The sequence below is a fragment of the Cupressus sempervirens genome, chromosome 2 (assembly GCF_028749045.1).
Source record: "Cupressus sempervirens isolate cs-2001-9-10 chromosome 2, ASM2874904v1, whole genome shotgun sequence".
Classification (NCBI taxonomy): domain Eukaryota; kingdom Viridiplantae; phylum Streptophyta; class Pinopsida; order Cupressales; family Cupressaceae; genus Cupressus; species Cupressus sempervirens.
In genome coordinates, this window is record NC_143119.1 from 757,218,610 (window position 1) to 757,238,521 (window position 19,912).

Consider the following 19,912-nt stretch of genomic DNA (forward strand, 5'->3'; position numbering starts at 1 on the left):
TATGATAGCAATCGGTGGTCTTGCCAATTTGACTTTCCGACCAAGTGAAACTTAAAAATTTAAAATTATGGAACATTATTGAAGTGTTGGTGTGGAATATGTTCATCTCAATATAAAGGAGGTAAATGCTTCTATGTTTCCCTATTTTTGGGGACGGGGACAGCAGATTATGTGTTTCTAGTACAAGATTACTCATGGACCATTTTTTAGGGATGACACGAGACAGCCATCAAAATGTATGGAAATTTTAAAAATTATACAAAAATTTCAAATATTCATATCATGACATTGATAAATGATTCATCATAGACATTGTAGAAGCTTAATGCAAAGCAACAGACTTAAATTAAGATTTTAGATGACAATTGGCAAATAAATTAACAAAACTTAAATGCTTTCATTGTCAATGTGCATAATAAACACTATATATGAATCATAACAAAAATGCCCAAAGTCTCCAAGTTCAACCATGGAATGACATAAGTGTATAAAATATATGGGTGTCCCTAATCAGCAGATGCAACTTGTAGGTCTAAATAAAAATTAGAGCTCCAATTTGAATCACTACAAATACAAGGGCCTGCCTACAGCAATAGAATCCCAACTAATCCCTTTGATGTCTCCTTATTGATTTGTATAGCATCTTTTTGATAAACATCCCAATATAATGTTGGAGTTTGATGATACTTGGTATGGTAAATTGGTGTTCTTGTCAAAGTAACAAGAATCGGAATCGGCAAGGCCGAATCGAATCGTGAATCGGCAATGAATCGGCGATGAATCGGCAAATTTGAAAAAACCCTTTAAATTTAAAGATTTTAACAATTTAAAACTTATTTCATGCACCCTTTATTGAATACAACTTAAACACACTATAACATCATCAAATAGAAGTTAAAACTTAACATACATAAACATGGAACATAAAATCCATCACATATGTAACTATGTTATCTAAAATGTAAATTGTAGGCTAGCTGAAGTAAATAGAAATCAAATGATCACAATGATTTAAATCATAGAATGTATGTAAGATGATCCATAAGACATCAAATCATAAATGTATGTAAGAATCTAAGATGAAGATCCATGAAAGTTTGAAACATATGTCTATCAATGATTCAGTATCAATATCTGTAAACAAAATATAAAAACAAGGCTCCAGCTCAAGCCTCAGACTCATAGTCATCATCATCATCCTCAACATCATCCTGAAGCTCGGCTGCAGCCTCAGCCTCAGCCTCTGAGTATCCAGTCTGCCTAGTAGCAAGGCGTCTAATGTAGGTCCTAGAGGACTGCCGAGCCATATCTCCCGCATGTAAGATGGGCTCATGAACGTCGCTAGGGCCTGTGCCTGTGCGTGCACGTGTGCGTCTACCAATGCCTGAAGAACGTGCTCTAGCTGCCTCAGCTTCTATATCCACCTGGTCAACCCACACACAGTCTTCCTCAGTGAAGACTGGATCCACAACCTCTGTGAGCCACTCTGATTCTGGATCAATCTCCTCTAGAATGATCGGAGAGGAGTCAATGCCCAAAATTTGTCTGATCCTAAGACGGAGGTTGTAATGAACAAAGACAATATCATTCAACTTCTGCACTGTCAACCTGTTTCTCCTCTTCGAATGGATGTGCTCGAACATGGACCAACTGCGCTCACATCCAGAAGCGCTGCTTGGCTGACTCAGAATACGAATGGCAATTTTTTGAAGTTTTGGGGTTGTGGCCCCAAACATTTGCCACCATCTATCTGCAATAAGGGAAAAATTGAAAATAGAAACAATTAGTCTCATTTACAAATTACAAGTTAACTCTAAAATTACATAATCAACTTTAAGATTAGAATCTAGATTCATGAACATTGAATATATTATTTAATTTTTACCTGGCTGTAGTGTTGTCTGAGCATTTATGGCCATCCTGCTAGAGAAAAGTGGCCCCTCTTTATTGTTGAACTGGTCTAGCTCAGCAATCGCAGCAGCGCTATCTTCATCGCTACTCAACCTCTGAATCACTGTTTATAAGCTAGTGAGAACCTCCGCATCCGCCTTGAACTCAGGACGGAAACAATATGCCGGATTCAGAAAGTAAGCTGCTGCATGGATGGGTCGATGGAGCTGATTCTGCCATCTCCTATCGATGATGTCCCAAATAGGGCCATACCTCTCCTGCACTCCTGCATATTGGGCTCTGATGACCTCCATGGCCCTATCCATGCCCTCATAAATGTAGCCCATAGAGGGCTTCTCCCCATCAGCAGTTCGTAGCAAAGCTACAAGGGGCTCAGTGACCTACATATAAAGTAAAACAAAAAACTTGAGTCAAAACTTAAATATAAAATAATATAACTTAAAGTAAAAGTAAAATACTAAATGTTAAATTGCAATAAATTTACCTGCAGGATTTCTCTAGCGGGTTTCCAAAAACCATCCTCATCAAATATGCAATCCGCCACATCTATCCCTACAGTGGTCGTAGCATAGGAAGAGGAAATCCACTCCCGCCCAACAAACATGCTCCTCAATTCATCCCTTGATGTCAACAAGGACTGCAAGGTGATGAAATTCGAGGCAAACCTCGTGATACTTGGGCGAGCTAACTCTTTGCCTTCTGTGTACTTCCTCATTGTGCTAAGGACAAATGAATGATTATAAATGAATTTGCATATTTTTTTGCCCTTTCCACACATGACTTGACAAACTCAAGTTTGCCAATTTCCTCCAACATGAGGTCAATGCAATGTGCCGCACAAGGGGACCAAAATATGGTGGGGTGCCTCTCCATCAAAAGTTTACCTACAACAATTTTAAGTCAATTAGAAATTCAAATTTCAAAATTCAAATAAATTTATTTTCAAAACTTGAAAAGTTAAAAGTTTACCTGCAGCAACATAACTTGCTGCATTATCCGTCACCACCTGGATCACATTTTGTTCTCCCACCTCTGCTATAACTTCCTCAATAGCCTCACATAAGTATGTGGCATTTTTTACATGTGCGGAAGCATCAATGGATTTGATGAACATGGTATATCCTACAAGTAACAAAACAATGAATTAGAATATTAAAATTAAATGGATCATCAACAAATTAGCATTCAACAAATCAAAATTTACAATTATGTATGTAGGAAAGTAGAATGATCAATTACCTCCACAGGATACAAGAAAATTGAGGAGTGTTCTATTCCTCCTATCTGTCCAACCATCAGTCATGATGGTGCAACCCTTTGCAATCCACTCCTTTTGGTTCTCCTCGAGCTCAGCCCTCATGTCCTCCACCATCTCATCCAAGAGGTATCCGCTCAACTCAGCCTCAGTTGGGGCTTTAAACCCCGGACCACAAATAGCAACCGCGTCTATCATGTTCTGCCAATAAGGAGCCCTGTCACAAATAAAAATTTAGATGTCAAAGACTCAAATTATAAAACAAGTAAATATAATTAAAGTTTTACTTTTACTTTTAATTTTAACTTTAAAGAAAACAACGAAAAAAGAATCAATTACCTGGTTGCAATAAATGGAATGTTGCAAAAGTACCAAAATTTGCATATCTCCTTTCTGGCAGCATCATGAATTTCCTTGTTCAAACCCATGCCCTCAAGCGTGGGTTGGGAACCAGGAGTAGTGCGGGGCACAAAGTAACTATCCATTCTGTTTTTCCGCACTCTAGGCTGCAATAGGTTGGTGTGGAACTCTGTCTCAGTATGTGACCGACTAGCACTAGCACGAGCAAAAGAACTAGGATAAAAAGGAGGCCTAGAAGAACCCTCTCCAACACAACCTACAGATGCAGAAGCTGATGCAGATGCAGATGTGGATGCGGCTGCAGATGCGGATGCGGGAACATGGGAGCCAATACCCCTTAACCCTTCAAGTTGCATTTTCCTATTGGCTTTGTCTTTTTCAATTTTTTCTAATGCCATTAAGCAAGTGCGTTTTGCCTCAGGAGTTTGGTGAGTGCAAATTGTAACATCGTGTCCAGGTATAGCAGCAATGTGGTATTTCAATCTATAAATACCCCCAGAAGTTATTTTTTCTTTATAAAAAATACATTTTGTTTGATATTTGGTTCTTCCAAGAAACTCTTCGTTATATTTCCAACATTCATCTTTTCTACCCATTGCGAATTTGCAAAAAATGAAAGCAAAGGCTGCTGCAATAAAAATTTATATGTAAAATATCAAAGTTTGAAGCTAATAAAAGCTAAAAACAACAAACCCTAGTTTGCAACTTAGTAAAAATAAAGAACATTCAAGATCTAAACTAAAAATCTTGAAAACTATAAAAATTTAACAAAAAATGCATAATACACTAACATGCAAAAGAAAAAAGAGCACTTACCTCTTGCAAATGAGTTGAGGAGTGTTGAGATTGGCTCCCTAATGCTCCCAATGCAATTGATGGCCTCCCCAAATGGATTGCTGATCTCTTTTGTGCTCTTTCTTCTTGCCGGTTAGAAACCTATGGCTTTTCTTTTCTCTTCTTCTCTCTCACTTTTCCTCTCTTCTACTCATGTTAAACAAATAGAAGGCCCTTTAGGGTTATAACAAAGAGAATAGGTCAAAAACAAAGTAAAAAAAACAAGCAATTTTTTTAAATTTTACAACTCTATACTTTATTGGCCGCGGGCGATTCTTGCCGATTTTTCCAGGCGATTCATGCGATTTTTTGCCTGAATCGCCTGAATCGGCGATTCAGGCGATTCACTTGAAGAAATTAGCAATGGCGATTTCCGATTCCAAAAAAATCGCCATTGCTGAATCTAATTGCCGAATTGTTGATTCAGGTGATTTTATGGCGATTCTCGTTACTCTGGTTCTTGTAGTTGTATTAAACAAAGGAGATGAAAACTCCTCATATAGATTTACAAAGATTATATTTCTAAAAGAAACAATCGTGAACTAAAGACAGGAATAGAAACTACTTATTAAACTAAAGAGTAATTAAGGTGACCATTAAAGAAGCATTATAATATTCTAATACCCTCCCTTAATGGTCATTGTATAATTGCTGTCTTTTGGTCACAAATTCTTCAAAACATTTGCTGCTGCTAAGATCCTCCTTGGATCTACAAAACGTCAAGGACCAAGAAGCCAAAATCTATCCACAAAAGAAGAGAGAAGGGTGTCCCTTTCTTCAATATGTTATGCAACAAGAGATAGAACTTGCCACTGAGATGAGTCTGCCACTAACCCTCCTAGAATTAGCAAAACATTTGACCAGAAATCTTTACAAAACATCCAATTTGATGCTGAGTAACAAAGTTGGTCTTCCCTGGAGACAGAGACAAACACTAAGAAAAACTAGCACGGTTTTGAGGAATAATCGACAAACCTTCCAAATTTTGCAAATGAGCATGATGCCCCAAAATAGATTGCAAAAAAATACAACTTTTTGAAAGGAGAAAATTCAAAAAACTAGACACGCTTTTTGAGGTGAAAAATCGATGAAAACTAGGCAAAAGAATTTGGGACACAGATTAGAGAATGCAAAACTTCATTTTTTAGGAAAAAGTTATAAACCCATTTGATAATTTTTGAGGAAAAAATTATAAACCCACAAAAGAATTCCACACAACTTTGCAAATTATAGAATCATAAATTTTTTTTAGGAAAAAATTATGAAAACCCATTAGAAAATTTCTTAAAGAAAAAAATAATAAAATGAAAGATTTTAATTACATCCATGAGGCCACAACAGCCTATGCGACCCACAATCAGCACATGCCCCCAAAAAAGGGTAAAAGAACTTAATTAGGCTATAACTTGTTGATTAACTCCTCTCTGTGCCGATGGATTTTAATAATCAGGTTTGCCGTTTTGCCCAACTGCTCTTCTTCAAATAGGTAGTTTAGGTTGCTGCTTTCTAAAATCTGCGCATACCCACCTCTGATGTCCTTGTATGTTGGGCACTCCATAACAAAGTGATACTCCGTTTCCACCTCCTCCCTATCACTTAATAAGCATGTCTTGTCCTCCCATTCTTCTTTAGGCCCTCGCCATCTATCCATTTCACACCTTAATTGATGAGAGCTAATTCTAAATTGGGCAATGATCATTTTTGCTTCCATTTAATAGTAGCCCTGATATACGCTTTTTCCTCATAACCAGTAGTTGGATTAAATTCCTTGATATAATAAGTTTTTTTTCTCTGCTTTTGTCTTGTCCACATGATATTGTGAATTTTTTCACGCACATACATTTTTATTTCTTCATTACTACCTGAGCACACATGGATGTTGATGTCCCACATGGATGAAAACCCATTAGAATTTTTGTAAGAGAAAAAATAATGAAAATCCATCAGATTTTTTTAAGAGAAAAAATTATGAAAGCCCATCATGCGACAAAACATGAGACTTTGCATCGCAATATAGCACATGCATGTACACGCAAGTAACAAACTATACATGCAAGAACATGCAATTCATATGCAACCTTTGAAATTCAAAGACTCTTGCTGAAACAAAGGAATTGTGCGATCGAAACCCCCAACGGTCATGTGATTGTCAGCATAAATCTTCGAAGAAAACCACAAATTTCATAAAACACCTCTTGTGATTTTTGTTTAAAAAATTAAAAAATAAATGTGAAGAAAAAATTCCAGATTAGAAGAGGCTCGAATTTTTCTAAAAAATTTAGCTAAATTTTACGAAATCCCATCGACCTGTACTAATACCATGTTTGGGTAAATCAATGTTGTTGTAGTTGTATTAAACAAAGGAGATGAAAACTCCTCATATAGATTTACAAAGACTATGTTTTTGAAAGAAACAATCGTGAACTAAAGATAGAAATAGAAAGCTACCTAATAAACTATAGAGTAATTAAGATGACCATTAAAGAGACATTATAAGATTCTTATAATGCTTAGGAGTTTATTGATTGTGCAACCGCAAATCATTATGTACAATTTCCAACTTCCCTAATCATCTATATGTAAGGATCTTCCTCTTGATTGATAGGATTAAGCTATAGTGAATCGATTCTTCTTCACTATAGAGGAACTAGCACTCTATTAAACAAGATGAACAACAACTAACCTCGAACTTTGGTGCATTCTTGATATGCAATGTCCACCATCGAATATGATCAATTTGAGCTAATGAGGCTTTGTCCTACCTTGCCTTTGGTTTGCTCTAGGTTGGACCACAGAGATTGATAAATATAAGCCACTATGTACCAAGTAAAGCAATTTTCTCTTTAATGTATGGGATTTAGAGAACAGGTTTCCATATGGATAACTGTGCTCATATTGTTCTACAATTGCATCACAATAGACCTAAAATGCTCCTTATAAAATCCCAAACTAGGGATTATACTATAAATTACTTGCTCGATTGGTCCGAGCATGCTATCAAAGGTCTCATAAAGCTCTCCAAGGCTAGGAAAGTTAGTATCAACATAACTAATCATTCGCATGATTGGCTCAATGAAGGAGCAAATGTTTGCAATTGCAAATTGAAATCGTCTAAAATAATTTTACAAGTGAATAACATTAACAAATTATTAAATTAACATTTAAATCATTAAATAATAAAATCAGCAATTTTATTACCTCATTGTGGACCACCAGTCATTGTCAGGGATTTTTTGTTTCACACTTAATTCTTTTGGTGGGCTTGCTTCATGCCTCTTTAACAAAATGAAGTAGCTGACATATGTGGTGTCCATGGGCTTAAGGAATTCTTTCTTCTTTAACAAAATGAAGTAGCTGACATATGTGGTGTCCATGGGCTTAAGGAATTCTTTCTTAAAAAGTGTCTTGAACAAAGCAAAAAGTGTGAGGGTTGCAAATGAATATTTGCTCATCTGTAGTTTTTTACACTACTGCTTTCACCCAATCTATCTTCGCAATGTCCTTCAAGGTATTGTTCAATTCATAAACTCAACATGGGGTCCAAAAAATGTGCTAATGAGCACCCTCCACCATCAAACTAGTTAGCTTATAATTATGTTTTTTTTGAAATTGTCAAAATCCAACAAAGCCCCAACAACAAAAACCACAATTCTTGGGAAAAGCAAGAAAAACCAATTTACATAAGAAAAATCAAGCTTTTGTGGGGGAAAACTGCAAAACCCTCCACTATCATGGAAACCACCATAATTGGAATATTCGTACGCAGCAACTTCTCACCAAGGCTTCTATGAGTAGGTCATTAAGATGTATTATTGATCAGAACATGATGTTGTTGCTGAGAAGGCAAAAAAATCAAGTCCATAAGGGGGACCGAGAGAGAGAGAGAGAGAGAGAGAGAGAGAGAGAGAGAGAGAGAGAGAGAGTATTGGGAAACATATGTTTATTAAATATTGTATTAGAAAGTAAGTACCTATCTAAGGGTCGTATAGATATTGGAAATGTCTCTTGCTGTTATTGTAGTATGCCTGTAATTTGTCTGCCATATCTTCTATGGCTAAAATAAAACTTTAATGTTGAATAATTATCTGTTTTCTTGGAACTCCGACAAACTATATTATAACAATAAATGTTCTGTGAGTTTGTGCATGGATTTTAAATTGTTGTATTGTGAGTATTGTTTCTTTGTTTCACGGTCAATTGTTGAAATACTTCAATAATATTTTATTCTAATTTCTGTGATGAAATATGACCAACTTAAGGTTTTTGTGAAAAGGCAATTCTTTATTCAGGTGGCTATGTCATTTTTGAATTCTTCTGCTAAGGCTTCCAAGATTTCTATCCTACATTCTGTTTTTCTCTTAAAAGCAATTGATATTGACTTCTTAATAATCCTTTTGTCTTTCTCATGCTCGTTGGCCGCTGTTGAATGCGCCATGTTGTCTACTTCAAGGTGAAAATGAATGCTCTCTCTCATAAAGGAAATGCTTCAAACGTCTTCTGTTATTACAAATATGTCATTAATATTAGGTATTTAAACTGATATACATTTTCAAACCTTGTGTGTGGGAATATGTTAACTGGAGGTTAGTGTTATGTTATAGAATTTCAAAAACCATCATTTAAAATCAGGATTACAGAGGTCCTACAGAATTTGTGTACATTATTGCTGACATTTATTTGTGATGCACATTGAGGATATCATCAATTCCTCAATCAATGGCCTGATGATTGGTAATTGCAGGACTTTGTGCAAGCTCAAGGTAGAAGGTTGAAGTTACAAGTTGAGTTCAGAGGAAGCCTTGGTGGAATCATTTCTGAGCTTGCTTCAGGTTTAAGAAAAGGTCATTTGACACCTCGGTCTATCATTGCAGCTGATCTTGTAACAGTTGGGGACTCATGGCTAGAGATAGCTATTCGCAATAGAGTGATTGAACCAATAAAGACTGCTGATCAACAAGATTGGTTCATTCGTCTAGGTGATAGATGGAAGGTATCTCTTTCAACATTTACATATTCATTTGACATTTCAAATGGATGGCATACTGTGGATAAATGAAATGGATAAAGTTTTCTCATGAATTCTAGGCAAACTCATTTGTATCTATATTCTGTTATTTAGTAAGTTTTTGTTTCAATTTTCAAAGAAGGAAAAAGCTCAAGATAAAAAACTTGTAACCTGTAATTGATATGCTATCTTACATATATTCTGTGACATGTGTTGCATCTGAATTATTTTAAGGGAATACCATGAAAAATAATTTGCCTCTTTAGAATGATAACAATCAACATATTATAATTTCACAACTTTCACAATGCAACTGCTCTTGCAATGTGAATTACTAACATAAACCAATGAATATACCACAAGGGGGCTCCTATGTTAAGGAATTGTTTCTAGATAGTGGATATATGTCATCTATCCCCATTACAAGGCTTAGATCCTGCTGCAATCATATAAATTATCATTCACATGAAGCCTTACTAAGTTGCTTGTTTGTACCCTTTCTATTATCGTTTTTTGTTATAGATGTAAATAATTACAGTTAAGGGGTCAAGATTTAAAATCTGACCATCCTTGAGAGTACTTTGCATTCTCTTTTGATTTTATCCAATTTTTGAAATAATTTCATCATCATTATTTTTTTCTTTGTAATCTCCACCTGTTTCAACTAATTTTAACCCTATCCACTTATCCCTTCATCATTTGCATTAGCATATTTTAATTTTTACTATCATTTTATTATTATGATTAATTTATCACTATGTTTTTTAATTATTATTTTTGTCTTTCATCACTTGCCCCTTTATCCAGAAATTATCTTATATCAATTTTGTGTTATATAGTTTTATTCTTATTTTTGTTACATGTTTTCTGAGTCCTTGCCATTATCTCACTTTTTATCTAGCAATGTCTGCAATCCTCCTTGTTGTGAACTAATCTTAGACTGATTTCTCCGGAAGTGTCTGAAGTATGATTTGGTTATAATTAATCAAGATGGTTTATGGTTTGTTTTTTAAAGAGTACATTAAGGATTGGGAGTTACTATTGACAATGTTGCATGGATTGCATGGAGTTGGCATTTTGCTTCACATTTTGTGGTAACTATTGTTTTGACCAGTACTTCTATTTTTTTTTATGACCAATTTTCAGCAACTTGCTTCATATATTTTGTTATGTTATTGTGCCCCTATGTGATGTATCGTTTTGAGATTTTCCTATTTTTTTTCAAAAACCACAATTCCATTTTAAAATAAGAAATCTAATCTATTTTTGAATATTCATTTCCCAATTGAAATGCCCCTTCAAAAGAATTCTTGGTTTATATCCTGCACACAATATTAATCACTGGAAATTGACATTAAACTATAGCCAAGATAACATCTGTTTTGACTTGGCATTTGTAGGCCTCGTGATTGTGATGTATCATTTTGAGATATTCCTAATTTTTTTCGAAAACTACAATTCCATTTAAAAATAAGAATTCTAATCTATTTTTGAATATTCATTTCCCAATTGAAATGCCCCTTCAAAAGAATTCTTGGTTTATATCCTGCACACAATATTAATCACTGGAAATTGACATTAAACTATAGCCAAGATAACATCTGTTTTGACCTAGCATTTGTAGGCCTCATGATATCATAAAAAACATTATTCATATTAAAAATCCAATTAAGACAATAGCCACATGAATTCCTATAATAATCTCATTAGGGATTCATTAAACACTTGTAAACTGCAATCCCAAGGCAGGCAACCCTTCCATCTCATAGTTCACCTTGTAGGCTGATCATCCTCCTTGATCAAGCCCAATAGCATAAAGGCCACTCTTCTATTCCACTCTTTGACCAATGGGTATGGAAGGCCAACATCCGATCCCAACTCAGGGTGGTGTACTTGATAAGTGCATGAAGGCTGGTCTTCCTTAAACTATCGTGAACTCGGAAGGCTGGCTATCCTTCCTGTTTGCAATCCATTTCTCTAAATTCAAGATGAACTATTATACAAATCTGCTATGACATTTTCATAACAATGATAAGCATTTATATTACTCTCAAAGATCAATAATTTCTCCAAGTATAACTGGCGCACACTATTTACCGTACAAGGTAAAAGGATACTTATCGCTTTTAGTAGATTGAGATGTAACACAGAATAGGGACTTTATTCATATATATGCAATATGTAGCTCCAACTACAACGATTACAATGATAATGATGTTCCAATAGTCCATTCGGACAATGTACATATACTTTCCCAAAGGGGTGACTCAACCGTCACATGCCCTTTCAGATACAATTCTACCCGTCTACTATAATACTTTTTACCAACAATGTCATCCCCCCCAAAATGTAAAGTCTTCTCCGGACGACAAAATAGAGACAATCCTTACAACAACTAAAAAATATGACTCAACAACTTAATCCCTTAATTACATCAAAGTTTCACAACTAGGAAGAAGTACGTGTCCCTGGTGTAGTAGACGTCCATGCTCTAAGCTCGTCCAACTCTGCTCATAGCTCCCGCACTTGTCCAGTCCGTACTTTCAAATCTGCTTCAGCCTCAATATGAATCTCCAAGGCTGTGCATCATTTCAGCAATTTCTCCAAGCTCCCTCTCCTTCCTCACTGCCACCTGCTATAGTTGACTTTGTTGGGCCAAAAATGCTGTCCTCTCGGACTCCCAAGCTGCTCTTTCCGACTCCCAAGCTGCCTTCTCTGCAGCTAGTTTCGCCTTCATCGCTGCTACCCTGGTATTGGAATCCTCCCGAGCCCTCTCTATTGCTACTCAGTCTGCCTGGCTCCTTCGAAGGGCATAATAAGCATCCTTGTGTATTCGGACTATCTTCTCAATTGAAGTCTCTATGTGGCTCTCCATACCTGTCTCCCTCGTAGTGGGCCAATCCTAACGCATTTCCGTAGTTTCTATACTCGGCCATTCGCATTCCTCAAAACAAACTGTAAAGGCCACTGGACATCCCACTCTCATGAAGGATATGATGCTCTACAACTCCTTTACCAATGAGTCCAAGGCAAGTGTCTGTGTAGAGGCCACCGCTTGGCAAGCACGAGTCAAAATGTCTCCACAAGCTCTCCCATCAGTCTCTAGCCCCACTGTAGGCTGCCATTGGGCACCCATGGCCGTCGCCACTGCTTCCGCCATCTGCTCAACAATGCTATGTGGTATCCCATTGGTTTGTGTCGGGTGACTCTCCTCCTGAGTCCGCGCTACTTCTCGTGTAGGTGTGAGGATGCTTGTTGCTTGTGGGGTTGGTATACGGTTAAACCTTGTACTCAAGTATGTGCTCAACCTCTGAGCTCTACTCTCTGTCTGGCTCCCCGACAGTGCTAGCAATGTTGCATCTACTGTAACCACTGCATCCAAATGAACATCGGGCATTCTCAAACCCTCGCTTGCCGGTATCTCCATCACTCCCTCCTGAGTGTCCATCTCATTCGGGCCAAGTATCTCAACCCTTACTTTTGGTATGGCTGGCAAAATCTCTCGACCAAGCTCCATCGCTACCTCCGGAACGATTGTCACCGTCTATGATGAATGTGACTCTATCCCCCCTATGGCTGCAGCCTTTGGAATGGGTAGTATCTCTAGAGCTAGTTGAATCGCAACGGTAGCTGGAGTCATCACCACTAGTTGTTTGAACTGACCAAACCTTGGAATGCCGTGTGGACCCACTGGAGCCAAGTGTGCCGTTGACGAGAGTGTAGGTCGTGGAAATCTTAATGGTGTCGCTGTAATCACTTCCACCTCATCCTCTTCTTCATCCTCCCTGTCGGTCTCACTCTCGTCTGAAGAAGTCTCCTAGCGACCACTATCAGTATCTCCTCCATCCGGTCTTGGTCATTTTTGTCTGACCGTGGTCTTGCTCCCAAGTGTGTCAAGGTGCCTCCACTGCATGATAGGGGGTTCGCCTGGCGCGAGTGGTCCAAGCTTAGTCTCTAGCTTGTCATGGGGAATCATCCACATCGTTGCCTCCAAAAATAGCCCAATTGCATAGTGCGACATGTAGAACGTCTTATGCTGTAGTGTCATAAATTTGTACATCCTTTTTGCCAACAATGCAGCCCAATCGTACACTTTTCCATGTAGGAACCTGTTCATCATTGCCACCTACGGAAATGAAATGTCTGAAGCATGGTTAGAATCTGTGAGGCGACTTTTTACTGAGTCCATAAGATAGTGCCAGTGCCCTTCCTGAACATTGGACTTCTTCAGTCCTCTAGCCTTTGACATGTCCATGAGAGCTTCTTTCTTTGTTTGCATCAAATCTCCACATACCAGCTATATCAACTGCGCCTTCACCTCTCGACTCAATTTCTTTGGTTTGTTGTTGACTTTCCTTCCACCTTGTGCATAACCAGGGATTCTGAGTACCTGTGTGAAGTGTGCTGGTCTGAATGATATTACCAAGTCACGTTCAAGATAGACAAATGAACTAGTTCGAGAGAACCTATCGTATGTCTCTATCATTGTGCGTAGGAACCCTTCATAGTCTCGAATGCAAAATACAGGCATCTGTATTGCCCATTCAACCCGTGCCTTCCGGATGTTGGTTTTCACCAAGTGGTTATCAGGTGTCTCCTGCCAACATTTCTTGCATTTTGCTCCATTCAAACCCTCAAACGAGACATTCTATGTTGTGAAATTATTAGTTGCACCTGGCTGTGCTGTTTGTTTGCCCTTCTTTTTACTTGCTCCTGTACTTGTGCCACTTGCAACATGCACTCCGGATAGCAAAGTTTTCACATTTTTGTTCATGGTTGCAGTATCTTCCTCCAACTTCTTTTTCCAAGCCCTCTTTCTGACTGATTGCATAATTGTTGCTTCTTTTGTCTTTTTGCAAAGAGAGCAAAGACGGTTAGGTCAGTTGCAATTTTCTTTGAATGATGGTAGCTATTGACAAATTCGTATTTACTCCTTTACTTGTTGTGGCCGTACAGATGCATTGCTTCTCTCCTCTAGAGGTTGTACGACTGTTCTTCCCTTCTACCAAAATTGTTTTGTACGAAGCTATAAACTCTTTCCTACTGTACAGTGTACGACAATCCCTATTTATTCTGTTTGGCCATATGGCCTTCCAGTGTGTCTAGTATGACAACACAGGCTGTCTCCCTAATAATCGTATGGTATGTGTTCCAATGTGCTCCTTTTGTTTACTTGACCGTACGTGGTCACTTATGTGAGTTTCTATGTCGCATGGTACTTGGCACGCTTGTTTTTCTTCTGCTTGAGCTGCTTGGGCTGTATGGTATTTTGTCTCTCCTAGTGTCTGTACACTGTTTAGTTGAATCACCTTTGTGTTTCTTGACTGTACGGTGCACATAGAGGCATTTTCTTGGTTTCAAGAAGGTCGTATGGTACTTTATGTATTGCCTTATTTTAAACGTATGGCTTGCTCCCCTCTAGTTAACCTGCAATACTGTACAGTGCATACTCTTTGTGTTGCTTTAATCCATACAGTGTATCCACACTTGGTTACTCTCTACACTTACCGCACTAAGTTGTATGGTGGTCCTTTTCCCTTTCTTCTTGTTCGCTTGCCAACCCATACGGTGCTATTAGCTGTTTCTATCTTTTCCTTATGTCTGTACGAGGTACCCAATACTAATTTTAGGGTCGTACGGTCGTACGACACTCAACTTTACCACTTGCAAAGTCCGTATGGTGTTCGATTTTCTTCTTTGGTGGTCTCAACCATCCTTATAGACACACCAATAATGCGCTATTAACCTCAAGGGTGCCGTACGGTGTACAATCTTTTGCTTTTCCCTGTCTTTTGGCTGTACGGTGTTCTCTTAAATTTGCTCCCTATGTCCGTACGGTACCCAATTCTTGTATTTATAATAGTCATGATCATATTCCTTTCTATATAAATGCTTCTTATCATTTCTTCAATCCCATTATTTTAATATGCCTTGTATAACTTTGTTGCTTTTACTATTCTATTTATTCTATTATTAATACTATTACTATTTATTTATTTTCTATTTCACGTTCAACTTGAGTTATTCGTCGGGGTCTTATTTTCTCCCCGGCCTTTGTTCCTTTCATGATATATTTTTAGCTTCGACCATTTATTGCATCAGGCACTTCCTTCCAGTCGAGTGCCCATAATTTTATTACCCCATTCTCTCCAACTTTGCGATTTTTTGTATGGCCCGACCCATTTCGCTTTAAATTTGCTTGGTTTGATCTCGTTGTGGCCATTACACTTAAACACTATGTTCAACTTCAAGTGCCTGTCATGCCATGCCTTACGCCTGTTTTGTGTAACTTCCATGGCCCATTGTGCTTGCAGTCGTTGCTCGTCAAGTTTATTTAAATTATACAGTCTTTCACTCAGTCTTTCCATATCTCCTAGTTTGTTTTCAATCGCGATCCTTAAACTTGGCACATGAATTTTGTCGGTACCACTGCCTCCTGTCCATACATCAACCGAAACAGAGTGTGTCCTGTGGTTACCTTGTATTAAGTAGGGTATGCCCATAATGCTGATGGTAGCTTTTATTCCCAATCCTCTCCTTCGATTGCGCAAGATTTATAAATCTCTCTGACTAATATCTTATTTGTAGCTTATGCTTGTCCATTGGCTCTTGAATAGTACGGGCTCGATAGGGAATGGTATATCTTTAACTTTGTGGTTAGTAGGCGGATGATGTGATTCACAAAGTGTCCCCCACAGTCGCTTGTCAACTGTAGCAAGATTTTGTACCTTGTGATGATTTGCTCATAAATAAATTTTGGTGTGCTTACCGCAGAGTTGTCTGGTAGGGCCCGCACCTCTACCCACTTGGTAAGGTACTCTGTCGCTACCACAATGTACTTGCATCTTCCAGTTTTACTTACCATGAGGGGTTTGACAAAGTCCAACTCCCATCTTTCAAATAACTCCTATGCGTATGAAGGGTTGAGAGGCATGAAGTCCCTCTTCAGTGGTTTCCCAACTGTTTGACATGTGTCACACACAACGACCCAATCCCGGGCGTCGTCGTGTACGGTTGGCCACCATAAACCTACCAGAAGTATCTTTCGTGTAGTTGTATCCGTCCCCATGTGTCCTTTTGCTGGTCCTTTATGTGCTTCCTTCAACACCCTTGGTATTTCCTCTTCTAAAATGCACCATCGTAGAATTTGGTCAGGTCCCATTTTATACAGTAACCCGTTGATCAACTGAAACATCCAACTCCTTAGCACTAGTTTCCTCTTTTCGTTAGGCGGCATTTCCCTAGGAAATTGTCCCGTGGAAAGATATTCCCTGATACTTGTGTACCAGGCTGGTAGTATGGCAATCTGGAATAGTTGTGCATCCGAAAAATCGTTGTTGACTCCTTCCGCTAGTTCTCCTTATTTGATCCTTGATAAATGGTCCACACTCACATGACTTTTTCCAGGTCGTACCACAATTTTGAATGTGAATTCCTGTTGAATTCCTGTAACAGTAATAGCCAACTACTTATCCTTCCCTTGATGATCTGCTTGTTCACGCGATATAACAATGCTTGATGATCCACAAAATATGAATGACGTCGCCAGTAGATAATGTCTAAATTTTTTTGTATGGCGTGTCGCCGTATACCATTCCAAGTGCCTCTCGCTTTGTTGTACTGTAATTCTTCTCCGCTGTAGATAGTTGCCTACTCGCAAAGTACATCGGATGATCCAATCCGTGATCACCTATTTGTGCCAACGTTGCTCCGATTGCATAGTTCGATGCATCAACATAAACATGAAACTCCTTATCCCAGATCGGATAAGCCAGGATATGTGCTGTAACTAGTCTGGTTTTCAGTCCTTCAAAGGCTTCATTTTGCTCTATATGCCACTTGTAGGGTTCTCCTTTGTAGGTTAGTTTGTCCAGCGGGTAGGATATTTTCGCAAAGCTCTTAATGAACCTTTGGTAATATCCAATATGTCCAAGGAACAATTTTACCTCTCTTACATTCATCAACGGTGGCATTTCCAAGATTACCCAAACTTTGTCAAGATCCATCTTTAATCCTTCTTTGCATACTATGTGCCCTAATAACTTCCCCTGCGGTACCATAAATCTGCACTTCTTGAGATTCAGTGCTGGTCTTGCCCGTCTGCATCTTCCCATGCATTCTCTGAGTGTAGTTATATGCTTGTCCTCTACACTAAAAATTGACCAATCGTCCAAAAATGCCTTGAAACTCCTGATTGACATCTTATTGAATATGTGCAAGATAATTCTTTGAAATGTTGTTGGAGCATTACACAGTCCGAACGACATCCTATTGTAGGCATATACTCCATCCTCAACTTGAACGTTGTTTTAAGCCTATCTTCTTCGGCGATGGATATCTGGTTGTATCCAGAGAATCCATCCATAAATGAATAGATTTCATGCCCCACGACTTCTTCCAAAATGCTATCGGTGAATGGTATCGAAAATGGATCCTTGATCGTTACTGCATTCAGGCATCAAAAGTCCACGTATATTCTTATTTGAGTGGTTTCCTTTTTCAGAGATATCACAATCGAGATACCCACTTGCTTGTTTGCAGCTTGAAAAATAATGCCTGCTTCTAGCATTCGGTTGATCTCATCAGTGACCTGTGCGGCATAATTTTTGTTCATCCAGTACGACCGCTTTTGTACGGGTACTGCGCCTTCTATCAGTGGTATCCAATGGACACATAACTCTGATGATACCCCTTTGAGGTCCTTATACGTCTATGTGAATACATCCTTATATTCCATGAATATTTAGAATGCTGCTACCTTCAGGACTAGATTCCTATCATCTCCCACAAATATATTTTTCGGATTGGCTTCATCTCCTAAGTTCAGTGTTTTTACTGTAGGCTCTTTGTACTTAATGGGTTTGTCTTCACTAAACGTATGCACAGGCGTTTCATCGATTTGTGCTTCTCCCTCCACTTCTGTATACTCCTTCAGAAATTCATTCTCTTCTTTTCCATCTTCAACCCCTAACATGTTACAACTCGGAAAGAGCTCGTAGTCCTCCATCTGCCAATGGAGTAGGCCGTTCACCGAGTCCAGGTTGTCATCATTAGATCCTTCTTCCAATCTCAATATTTGCTCTTTGTCAGGTTCTATTCTTTTCTTCCTCTTGTCTTCGCCTTCGCCTTCAGAATCCGACAATACTGCCTCCTCTCCAACCATCTGTGTGTGTAAGTCGATTAGAAATCTTTGGCCTCTGCCTTCCATGGATAGGGTATTCCGTTTCCAATCATGTTTCACCTTCGCCTGTACCAGCCAACCCCTTCCGAGGATGGCATTGTACCCTTTTCTTTTTAACGGTATGACCACGAAATCCAATAAGAATGTCTGTGTCCTGATGGTTACGGGTTACGCCATCAATGTCCGTAAAGGCATGATCCCATGTTGATCGGCTGTGAGTAGTTGAAATGTAGGTGGCCACAATGTAAGTTGTCACAACTTCTTCCATACATCCTTTGGTAATACATTCACTCCTGACCCTCCATTGACAATTTTGTCCATGAGTATGGTTCCAAGGATACCCATCTCTACTATTGCAGGATGTCTTCCTGTAGTGGGTGCTAGTAGCATTGGATCTGTTGTAGTCGTTCCATTGCCATCTTTTCCTATCTCTTCCGTTGCTTTTGAGTGTGGTGTCATGTTCAATATCGCAGTTCGTAGCTGAGGCATGGTAAGAAGGTCATTCAGTTTCATAGGAACTTCCATTTGCATTACCTGTCATATAATATTTTGTTTTGTTAGGTTCCCCTTCAAAGTGCCGACAGTGTCTTTTGTTTGTGATTTTTGGGCTTCCGTTTGTTTTTCCAATTCTGCTCGTGCTTGTTGCAACCTTTTCTTTTCCTCTTTTGCATCTGGATACATTGCCTTCTTTGCTTGCTCATAAGTGATGGCTAATGTCTACTCACATGTTTCAATACTTAACAAATTCACCCCTTGGTTAGGGCATTTTGAATCCTTGTGGTCTGCTAGACCACACCATCTGCACAACAGTTGTGGTGTTTCCTTCATAGTACAGTCTCTTGCGAAGTGTCCCTAGAGGTTGCACACACGACATTGTATCATCGATCATCCACTCTAAGTTGTACTGTATCCGACTTTGGCTTCCATTATTGTTATTATTATTATTGTTACCACCTTGTCCGCGCCAATTATTGTTCCGACACCCTCCTGAGGTTGTGTCATTGTTCGTGTTCGTTCTTGCTCCTGCGGTGGACACTTCTTGCATCAGTAACACCTGCTGGTGTCCCTTTGTCTTCATATTGAACGGGCATTCCTTGGTGGAATGTCTTGCAATTTGTTAGATATCGCAAAAATGTTTCTTTGGGCAGGAGCCCTTTGTGTAGCCCTCCTCCTTACAATTCGTACACCACAGTTTCCCTTTCACCGAGTGAGGATTTTTTTTCTTCAAATTTTTGAACTCCATCATCCGTAACATATCCTTATGTAATGCTCGAACCTTCTTATTGGACTCTTCGTCGCTGGTGCTGCTTCCGGAAGATGAATCATCTGAGTCCAATGATTTGTTTTTTCTTCTTTTTGCCCATTT

At 38.6% G+C, this 19,912-nt stretch overlaps 3 protein-coding genes across 3 annotated transcripts in view; 1 reads left to right on the forward strand and 2 right to left on the reverse strand.

Annotated features, from left to right (window-relative positions):
* LOC149575627 (putrescine-binding periplasmic protein-like protein) overlaps positions 1 to 19,912 on the forward strand; it is a 188,505-nt gene that overhangs the window by 100,465 nt on the left and 68,128 nt on the right. The window contains exon 3 of the mRNA XM_089815393.1: positions 9,102 to 9,350. Within this exon, the coding sequence (XP_089671519.1) occupies positions 9,102 to 9,350 (249 nt within the window). The remainder of the gene's footprint in view (positions 1 to 9,101; positions 9,351 to 19,912) is intronic.
* LOC149575628 (uncharacterized) lies at positions 990 to 1,964 on the reverse strand. Its single transcript, XM_089812240.1, has 2 exons — positions 1,886 to 1,964; positions 990 to 1,750 (listed from the first exon to the last, which is right to left on the reverse strand). Exons 1-2 carry the CDS (start codon positions 1,917 to 1,919, stop codon positions 1,167 to 1,169), a joined length of 618 nt encoding a protein of 205 aa, XP_089668366.1. The 5' UTR covers positions 1,920 to 1,964; the 3' UTR covers positions 990 to 1,166.
* On the reverse strand, positions 2,057 to 4,650 carry LOC149575629 (uncharacterized). Its single transcript, XM_089812241.1, has 5 exons — positions 4,343 to 4,650; positions 3,506 to 4,151; positions 3,151 to 3,383; positions 2,396 to 3,033; positions 2,057 to 2,291 (listed from the first exon to the last, which is right to left on the reverse strand). The coding sequence occupies exons 2-4, from the start codon at positions 4,120 to 4,122 to the stop codon at positions 2,831 to 2,833; spliced, it is 1,053 nt and encodes a 350-aa protein (XP_089668367.1). The 5' UTR covers positions 4,123 to 4,151; positions 4,343 to 4,650; the 3' UTR covers positions 2,057 to 2,291; positions 2,396 to 2,830.